The 9,569-nt window shown below is 56.1% G+C and overlaps 2 protein-coding genes and 1 long non-coding RNA gene across 5 annotated transcripts in view; 1 reads left to right on the plus strand and 2 right to left on the minus strand.

Moving 5' to 3' along the window:
* Positions 1–2,139, minus strand: part of CYTH2 (cytohesin 2) — a 13,432-nt gene extending 11,293 nt beyond the window's left edge. For both annotated transcript variants that reach the window (XM_011979374.1, XM_011979373.1), the window contains exons 1-3: positions 1,642–2,139; positions 672–819; positions 503–569 (exon numbers count right to left, since the gene is read on the minus strand). In XM_011979374.1, coding sequence (XP_011834764.1) covers positions 503–569; positions 672–819; positions 1,642–2,116 — 690 coding nt within the window. In that variant the 5' untranslated portion in view covers positions 2,117–2,139. The remainder of the gene's footprint in view (positions 1–502; positions 570–671; positions 820–1,641) is intronic.
* A 1,736-nt stretch (positions 2,140–3,875) lies between these two features.
* On the plus strand, positions 3,876–5,663 carry LOC105539189. The gene is made up of 2 exons (XR_001006013.1): positions 3,876–4,564; positions 5,200–5,663. It is a non-coding gene; the product is annotated as an uncharacterized LOC105539189 (long non-coding RNA).
* Positions 5,528–9,569, minus strand: part of KCNJ14 (potassium channel, inwardly rectifying subfamily J, member 14) — a 26,233-nt gene continuing 22,191 nt past the window's right edge. The window contains exons 3-4 of one of the 2 annotated variants that reach the window (XM_011979372.1): positions 8,670–9,553; positions 5,528–6,979 (exon numbers count right to left, since the gene is read on the minus strand). In XM_011979372.1, coding sequence (XP_011834762.1) covers positions 6,383–6,979; positions 8,670–9,383 — 1,311 coding nt within the window. In that variant the 5' untranslated portion in view covers positions 9,384–9,553 and the 3' untranslated portion in view covers positions 5,528–6,382. The remainder of the gene's footprint in view (positions 6,980–8,669; positions 9,554–9,569) is intronic. The other variant, XM_011979371.1, reaches the window with a different exon arrangement.

Consider the following 9,569-nt stretch of genomic DNA (forward strand, 5'->3'; position numbering starts at 1 on the left):
AAAAAAAAAAAAGTAAGTGAACAAAAGCCATTCCTCCACCTAGTGAACACCTACTCATCCTTCAAACCCGACCTGAATGTCTCCTCCTCAAGGAAGCCCTCCCTGACTCCACCAGCCTGCCTCCTCCAGAAATCTACTACCCTGATACCTGCCTCTGTCATGGCACCTTTGCGGGAGGGAGGTCAACTCTCCTTTGTGCATATCACTTTGTCTACAGCCCTACAAGACTCGAGCTCATCTTGGGACTAGAAGTGCGCCCATACAACTAGAAAGTGGAAGACAACCTTCAGGGCAGGGGACGAAACATAAGCGTCAGGAGGGCTGGAACACTTGGTCAGTGTTCAGAGAACAAATGGACAGCCAGTATCTGAATCCAGGGATTAGGACCAAGTCTGTCCACCTAGAATAGACCCGGAACCATCACGCTTCTGGAACCTGGAGGTGCCAGAAGCCCCTGCTCGGATGTTTGCCCAGCGGATCCCAGTCCTGTGGCCCCAAGCACCTTCTTGGGGTCCATGTTGAACTTCTTCCTGCCCATTGCCATCTTCCGGTTCCGCTGCAAGGTCTTACTGCAGGAGCAGAGAGCAGGGTGGGGGATGGGGGGTCAATGCCTGGGCATTCCTGGCCTCAGTCAACCCCACGCCCCCCAGGTCACCCGCCCCAGCCCTCACCTGCCCTCATTGGCCTCCAGCCCCTCCACCTCGCTCATGGCTTCACTGAGCTCCTCCCGCAGGCGCTGAATCTCCACCAGCAGCTCCTGCTTCCGCCGCCGGATGTTCTCCAGCTCCATCCGCTCCTCCGGAGTCAGGTCTGGGGGTTCTAGGGGTCGGGGTCACGGTTTAAAAGTCAGTGCTGGGGACCATGAGCCTGAATTCCTGCAATCTGGGGGCGGACAGAGCTGGGAGAGGATGCATAAGGGCCTTCCATGTCTGCACAGAAGACTGCGCTGGGGGCCTGGATTCCTCCGTGCAGAGAAGGGCCGGGGCTCTAAACTCTTGAGTCCTGCGGGGAGGAGGGGACTTGGGGCCCGGATTCCAGAGTCTGAAGGAGAAGGGGAGTAGGTGCCTGAGCTCTTAGGTGTGAGGGAAGAAAGGGTTGGGGGCCTGAGCTTCTAGGTCCATTACTTGGAAGGAGACTGAGGCCTTGGTTTTCTGACTCCATTACTGGCGAGATAGCTGGGGACCTGGTTATCCGGACTCCTGGGTCCATGAACAGTCACTACGGCCGGGGGAGCTGATGACAGCTCGGGAGAGTTGGGAAGACGGGGCGGGACATCGAAGGCCCCCGCCCCCCAAGATTTCTCCCCTCCCCGCAACCCGAGCGCCCCTCCCCGGCCCCGGCAGACGCTGGGCTTGCCCGCCCCTCCAGCGGGAATGGTTCCGCCCCGGCCTCGCCTCCACCGCTCCATCCCGCCCCTCCCGCCGCCACCGGAAACAGGCTCAGCCCAAACAATGGCCTGGAACGCCCCGCTTTCGGGCCCCGCAGGAAGCCCGTCCAGCGCCCCACAAAAGCGGCGCGACAAGTCTACTACTGGGCCGAACGCTTCTGGGCTGCGCGCTCCAGGGGGAAACGTTCGCTGCGGAACGTTCAGGAGAAAACGCTCCAGCAGCTCCCAGCCGACCCCGCCCCTCCCCAACCTACCATAGACGCCGTCCTCCATGGCGGCTAGGAAGGCCCGCGGGGAGTCCGGGGCGGTCCCGCCGGTCGGGCCTGGATCCGCGTTGGCCCGCGGGCTCGGGTGAGCCCGCTCAAACGCCCCGGGAGCCACCGCCGCCTCCTCAGCGCCAGACCTCAGCGCTGAAAAGACTCTCCCCTGGTCGCCCAACCGCCCCTTCAGTAGGGACCGCCCCTCTTTTTGACACCGTCCAATCCACAGTGGGCGTTTTAGTCCTCCCCGCCCTCGCCACCAAAGGATCGTCTTCCAGGGCCAACAGTCGTACAAAAAGCTGATGTGGGTATGTCCGGCCAGAGGTAGACGGCCCGCGGGGCCAATCGGACTGCAGGCAGGGCAGCAGGCCCCGCCTCCGAAACGACAGAAAGCACTTGACAGGCTTGCTCTCCAATGGGAAGCCCCAGCAAGGTGTTGCGCGGAGGCGGACCTACGCGGTACGGACATCTCTGCGCCTGCTCAAAGGCCCTGGACACTTGGAGACTAGGTAAACCGAACCCCGCCTCCAATAATCCGTTGCTAGGGGGCGGTACTTGGTTAATCTTGTTGCCAGGAGGCGGGGCTAGAACTGGCTTGTTTCCGTAAGCCACACCTCCTAGCAGGCCATGCTGGCTTCTGACTGCAGAGGTTGCCATGCAACCGGGAGCAGCCTTCGGCCTCCTTTTTATTTGCTTTTCTTCTCCGTGTATTTCCCCTCTCAGCCCCTTCTTACCTCCAAACCCTTTCCTTACGACCATCTATGCCCTCCCCATCCCCCTCAGCCTCTTCGGAGTCGTGGAGTGGTGAAACGAAAGACTTCTTCGTTTTTTCTTTTTCCTTTTTTTTTTTTGAGACAGAGTCTTGCTCTGTCGCCCAAGCTGGAGTGCAGTTGCGCGATCTCGGTTCACTGCAACCTCCGCCTCCGGGTTCAAGCGATTCTCCTGCCTCAACCTCCCGAGTAGCTGGGATTACAGGCATGCACCATCACGCCCAGCTAATTTTTGTATTTTTAATGGAGACGGGGTTTCACCATGTTGGCCAGGCTGGTTTCGAACTCCTGACCTAAAGTGATTCACCCACCTTGACCTCCCAAAGTGTTGGGATTACAGGCGTGAGCCTTCGCGCCTGGCCAAGATTTACTCTTTTTTCTAAATGCTATGCTATCTGGTATCGGTCATGGAGAATGGAAGAGGGGAAGATCAAATTTAGTGAAAGCACAGGCTCAGCCTTCCTGGTACCTTCTGCTGCTCAGACTCCTCCCTCATTTCTCCAAACTTCTCCCCTTAGCTTAGCATCCTCCTAAGATTCCTCCCTTCCCCAAGCATCTTCCCGCTAAGACAACTCCCCTTTCCTTAGCGTCCTCCCACCTCTCTGATTCCTTCTCCCATCTCAGAAGCCTTTTCTTCCTCCCTGGCTCCCCTCACGTCCCCCCTTGTCCTCTCATACTATGGCCCTTCTTTTTTTTTTTTTTTTTTTTTTTTTTGAGACTGAATTTTGCTCTTTTGCCCAGCCTGGAGTGAACTGGCGTGATCTCAGCCCACTGCAACCTCCTCCCCCAAAGGTTCAAGCGATTCTCCTGCCTCAGCCTCCCAAGTAGCTGGGATTACGGGCGCCCACCACCATGCCCGGCTAATTTTTGTATTTTTAGTAAAGACAGGGGTTCGCCATGTTGGCCAGGCTGGTCTCAAACTCCTGACCTCAGGTGATCCACCTGCCTCAGCCTCCCAAAATGCTAGGATTATAGGCGAGCCACCATGCCTGGCCAACCTTGCCCTTCTTAAACTCCTCCCTCCTCTGAGGCCCCTTCCCCTTCCCCAGCCTCTAGGTCCCATTATTTGTAAGGGAATGGGATTAAAGGCTTGGCTGGAATGGGGAACCCAGGCACCCCTGTAAAGAGCGAAGCCATAATGGGGGCTGAAGTGGTGTCTGGGCCTCGTCCTCATTTTCTGTCCCTGGGCTGGGCAGGTGGGGACGGATTCGGGGCCAGGACCTGGTTAAGCTGCCGGATTAGACATGGAGGCTTCTAATCCCCTCACTGACCTTTATGAGTGGCCCAGGCCCTGCCCTCCCCAGTGGAAACCCAGGCTGGGCTGCCCTTCTCCCACTCTCCTTCCAAACAAAGGCCCTCCCTGCCCCTTCACTTCCAACTTAACATCCTTCCCCAACCTTGCATTTCCATTGCCCCCGTCCCTACCTACCCCAGACACCCTGAGCTGAGAGAGCAGCCAGCTAATTAATCCCATCCGGTTATTACATGGGGATTCCGAGGGATAAAGGGAAATGGACAAGCTGGATGGGGGCATTTGGGTTGATGCAGCACTTGTGAAGGCTGAATGGCAATGACAGTGGCTGCCCTCGGTCCAGAATACAGGGTAGGAACACGTCCTCCCTGTCACTGGCTCCCTCTGCAGCTGGCTCCCAGCCTGCGGGGCACTTAGGTAGATGGCAGCATGGGCAGGGGGCCAGGTCCGAGGACCGAGAAGCACGTTCACAGACACACCCTCTAGGGCTCCCAGTTCTTTAATCTGGGGGATGGGTCTCCCCCTAAAACAGTCATTCTCCCACAATGGGAAGAACCCTAGTGTCCAGAGCTACCTCCTCCTTCCCAGATCCGCAAGTTGGGCCAGGGAAGTGACTCTGGCTGTTAGCCACAGCCCACGCCTACCCTTGCCCTGTGATTCAGACACCCGAGTTCAGAGCCAGCCTCCAAGAGTATCTTATATCCCAGCCTCTCCTGGAAGGTCGTATGATCCAGCACTGGGGAGAGAAGGGAAATCCCCAGGACTCAAATGCCCATCCCACTCTCGGTGAAGTGAGGACTCATCCTGCTGGAAAGGCCCCTAAATAACTTCAAGTTCCAATATCCCATTTTTACAGATGGGGAAGCTGACATGAAGAGGAGTCCAAAGTGTCACAGTAAGTTGAGGCAGTATTGGGATTTAGAGCAAAGCTTCTGGGGTCCTTGAAAAGGACCTCATTCCAATTAGCTAGTGCTCCATCTCTAAGCCTGTTGTAGGGACCAAGGGAAAAAAATAGATATCTGTATTTATATTTTATATATATATATAATATACATATGTATAACATCTTTAAGAAACAGACACACGGCTGGGCATGGTGGCTCATGCTTGTAATTCCAGCTCTTTGGGAGGCTGAGGCGGGTGGATCATCTGAGGTCGAGAGTTTGAGACCAACCTGGCCAACATGGCGAAACCCCGTCTCTACTAAAGGTACAAAAAGTAGCCGGGCATAGTGGCTCATGCCTGTAATCCCAGTGACTCGGGAGGCTGAGGCAGGAGAATCACTTGAAGCCGGGAGGCGGAGGTTGCAGTGAGCTGAGATCACACCATTGCACTCCGGCCTGGGTGACAGAGCAAGACTCTGTCTCAGAAAAAAAAAAAAAGAAAGAAAAGAAAAAAAGAAATAGACACACATCACTAGGTGTAGGGTTCCAGAGCATTCTAGACTCACCAGCCCTGGGCCTCTCCCTTCCCTTGTCCACTAATTAGCCCTGTGCCCTACAGGGCCTCACCTGAACCTTCAACTTCTAGGTCAACCCAGAATTGTTGCTTCTCAAGTCCCAAGTCCACCTCCTGGCACTGCTAAGAAGTCCACCTGGAGGTGATGAGAACTTACAGGCTTTGGTAATGGACAACTCTGGATGCCTGGAGCCTTCCTTCCTTTTGGCATTACAGAACCACAAGAAGTCATCTAGAATCATCGAGATTCTCAACTCCATTGGCCAAGCTGGAACCAGCAAAATCTCAGACATCTAGAATTGCCACTGCTTCCTTGACTCTGTGATCAGTCTAGAGCCACAGAATCCTGATTCCCTCTGGACATTCTAGAATGGCACTTAAAAAAAACCCACCCCGTGGATCCTTTCAAAGCATTGCTTATTCTCTTGGTTGGGTGCTCTACAGCCAGAAGTTGGAGTTATCTAATATCAAGAACTCCTAATCTGTTACTTTAGTCTTTCTAAACCCACAGACTCCACAATGTTTTGTGCATTCTAGAAACACTACTCTTTAGTTTCTGGAGTAGTTCAACTCTCCAGGTCAAACCTGTCCTAGAATCACCAGTGCTTGCCTCTGTGGTCAACCTAGACTCACAGAATTTCAACTAATGAGCTTTCTGGAACCACAGATCTTTTTCTTTTTCTTTTTTTTTTTTTTTTTTTTTTTGTCTTTGGTCAATCAAGATGATCTTCCATACTTGGGGCATTCCATAACCTTCCCTCCTTAGGTGGTCTAGAACAAATGATTTGCTACTCAGTTGGCTGAGTTGAGAAGCAACACTCCCTTGAAGCTTAGGTAAATCCAGACCTACAAACTCTTGATCTCTGATGCTGTTCAAGAACAGCCAACGTGCTTCCCCAGAGGCAGTCTATACCATTGGTTTCTCACCCTGGTCAACAATCCAGATCCCCCCATATAGAGGGATCTAGAACCACCAGTCTTTTCCTCTTGGGTGATCCAGAACTGTGGTGAGACTCAGGGATCAGGCTCATAAAAGGGTCTCAGGAGACAGCACAGAAGCAGAGAAATTAAAATTAAGGTCCAGTATGTCCATGGTGGGTCACCAGACATGGCAGAACCTTACCACCTAGTCATTTACCCAGCAGGCCTGTTGGTCTTCAGGAACACCTGCCCCCATCCCAGGAGAGAGCCCTATCTCTCCATCTTGCTACCTTGGGGAAGGGGGCACACATGGGGAAGGCTACATCAGTTTGCATCACAGAGGCAGGGTCAGCGCCAGGGTTGGTGTAAGAACTCGGGGGCTAGCAGCCCCATCTTCTGTCTCCGCCCCATTCCCTTCCTCGGCCTCATCATCCTCATCTTCCTCCTGGCAGCAGCTCAGAGCAAGTTCATTCTCATAACAAAATGCAGTCAGAGAGCCGGGGAAACTTGATTTGAGGCTGTGGGAAGCCTGCTCTGCCCGTTCATCCAGCTCCTTAGCACTGCAGACCGGCGTCCCTGGGACCTCGTAAGTGCGGTGGAAGTGGCGATAGTCGACCTCATACTGGGAGCCACGCTGGAAGAGAACTGGCTCAAAACGATGGCCCCAGAGAAGTTCACCAGGGAGGTAGGACGAGCGACACTGTGTGGTCATGGCTGTGGCCTCAACCATCCCCTCGAGAATGACCACCAGCTCGAAGTCAGCCCTGGCCAGCTCGGCACGTCCTAGCTCATACAGAGGGCTGGCAGAGTCGATCTCATGGACGATGGTGATAGGGGACACGAGGAAGATACGATCGGTGCCTCCATCAAAGCCCACATCCACATCCTGGTGGTCGAGCGGGATGTACTCACCCTCTGGGGTCACACGGGGCTGCAGGGGGAGGCGAGGAGCCAAAGACAGCAGGGAGCACAGAGACAGGCAGAGACAGAGGGAGTGAGAGAGAGGAAGAGATTCAGTGAAAGAAGGAGGTAAAGACCACAGGAGTGAAGGAGAGGGTGAGAACACGGATCCAGAGATGGGGCCGGCAACCCAGAGAGATGCAGGGGAGGGCACCCAGTGAGGAAGCCAGAGATCCAGGATGGGAGGAGGGGGGACAGAGACCCAGAGATGAAGAGAGAGGAAAGAGACTCAGGGTTTGGGGATAGAAAATGGGAAGAGGGGTGTGGCGGGGGAAGAGAAGGAGGAGAGAAGAACAGAGTGATATTGACATACAGACACAGAAATCAGCAAGACAGAGATGAAATCGAAGCGACAACGGAAAATAAGAATGACATCCAGCAGAGAATTGGAGAAGGAAGGGGAGAGAAAAATGGCTTTTAGTATGTGGCCAGAGAAAGATAAACCAGATGACAAGAAGGGAGAGTTAGGACAACACAGGTCCAACATTCTGTACCCACCACTGCCTCAGGCTTATCCCTGGGCTCTCCCCTGAGCTATCCAAGCTGCCAGGGCAACTGCAAACCCTTCCATGTCATTCTGTGTGAGCAAGCTTTGTGGGGGTGTGGGTATTTCCCCCCCACCTACCCGCTGGTTCCATAGCCACCTCCCAGGCCAAGTCACTGCCCCACAGACTTTTGCAAGAGCCAGTGTCCCTCCGATTCATGAATCCTGGCATCTCAAGGCGTCAGGCAGGAGATAGAAGTGGGAGGTGGGCACCTATCCTCCTCTTGTAACTGTCTCTGGGAGCCCCAAGTAGAGGAACCCCAGAGGCGGCTGGGAGTTGCAGCTCCCACCACCCCTGATCCTCTCCAAGTCCAGCCTCAGCCCAGAGTTCTAAAGTCACTTTACTTGGGCAATGGCAGCTGCTGGCCCAGAGTTTCTTGGGAACGGAGGTGTTTGAGCAATTTGACCACAATTCTAGGAACACTAAGGCCCCTTCCTCAGGGCACGGGAGGGAGCTATTACCCCAGGGGCCAATGGGAGGTGCAGTTTCGTTTCGTTGCCACCTCCCACCCTGCTCTCAGAGGGCAGGAGGCTGGTGGGACACGATGGGCCATTGAGTTGGGGAATGAATTCCCCCACAGATGCTGCAGGACCCCACACCTAGAGGCCTGGAGAACTGCTCCACAGTGATGAACTGCACCCGTTCTAGGGCCTGCTTCTCCCGGGAGCCTCAAGTCACAGGCCCCCGTCTGTGCCACAGGGTCCAGTGGGAATTGTACACCCGAGTAATAGAACGGTCACGCAGGCCCTCCACCACCACCCAGCAAAGCTGCATCTGAGGCCACCCCATCTTTGGGCAGGTCCCTTGACCCAGAGGCTTCTGGGAATTACGGCCCAGGGCCTTGACAGGCCAGGTGTGGCCCTTTCGGGTCTACCCACAGGCAGCCCATCCTCAAGCCACAGGAAGCTCTGTATGTCCCAAGTCCAGGCCTCCAGGAAGAGCTGGTCACAGACCTCTCTTTTGGGTTTACATCCCCAACTGCCCAGTGACCCATTCGCAAGCCACAGACCTGAGAGGCTGCTGGGAGTTGTAGTCCACTCCCCCTCCAGGACCGCATGCCCCTCACCCTCGGGCCTACATCTCCCCCAATCCCCCAGGGCTCGGGGAGGTCCGCACCTGCAGCAGCTGGGCACGCACGTGGGCCTCGACCAGGTGGCTGCGACGCAGGTTGCCGACGCGCCACATGAGGCAGAGGCGGTGGTCGCGCAGCGCCACGACAGCGTTCTCGCTGAAGACCAGCGTCTCGTTGCGCTTCTTGGGTTTGGCCATCTTGGCCATGACAGCACCCACGACGAAGGCGTCGAGCACGCAGCCGGCGATGCACTGCAGCACCACAGCGGCCACAGCGGCCGGGCACTCCTCGGTGACGCTGCGCACGCCGTAGCCGATGGACGTCTGTGTCTCCAGCGCGAAGAGGAAGGCGGCCAGGAAGCTGGCCACGTGTGAGAAGCAGGGCGCAGGCGGTGGCGGGGCGGCCAGGTCGCCGTGCAGCGAGGCTATGAGCCAGAAGGCCAGGCCGAAGAGCAGCCAGGAGGCGAGGAAGGAGCAGGAGAAGAGCAGGCACATCCAGCGCCAGCGCACGTCCACGCACGTGGTGAACAGGTCGCTCAGGTAGCGCGCGCCCTGGCCACCCAGGTTCACGAAGCGCACATTGCAGTGCCCGTCCTTCTTGACGAAGCGACCGCGGCGCCGGCCCACCGGTGACTGCACCCGCGCTGGCACCCACCCGTTGCGGCACAACCCGGGCCCGGCCTCCTCTTCATCGCCCGCCCGGCTGTCTCCCGAATCCAGGGCGCCGCTGAGGCGGCGTAGGGCCCTGGCCAGGCCCATTGGGCGGAGGGACCCCCTCCACTTGGACTAGTGGGGGGCAGGCGCCCCCAACCTGCTGGGACAAGAAACCGGTAGAAACGTCAGGGGCACCAGGAATAGGTGAGCTCATCGGCCAAGCATGCTCCCCGGTGGTGCTTAGTGACCTCATCTGTCAAATAGGTGGAACTATACTTTTTTTTTTTTTTT

This window comes from Mandrillus leucophaeus, unplaced genomic scaffold (assembly GCF_000951045.1).
Source record: "Mandrillus leucophaeus isolate KB7577 unplaced genomic scaffold, Mleu.le_1.0 Scaffold200, whole genome shotgun sequence".
Taxonomy (NCBI): domain Eukaryota; kingdom Metazoa; phylum Chordata; class Mammalia; order Primates; family Cercopithecidae; genus Mandrillus; species Mandrillus leucophaeus.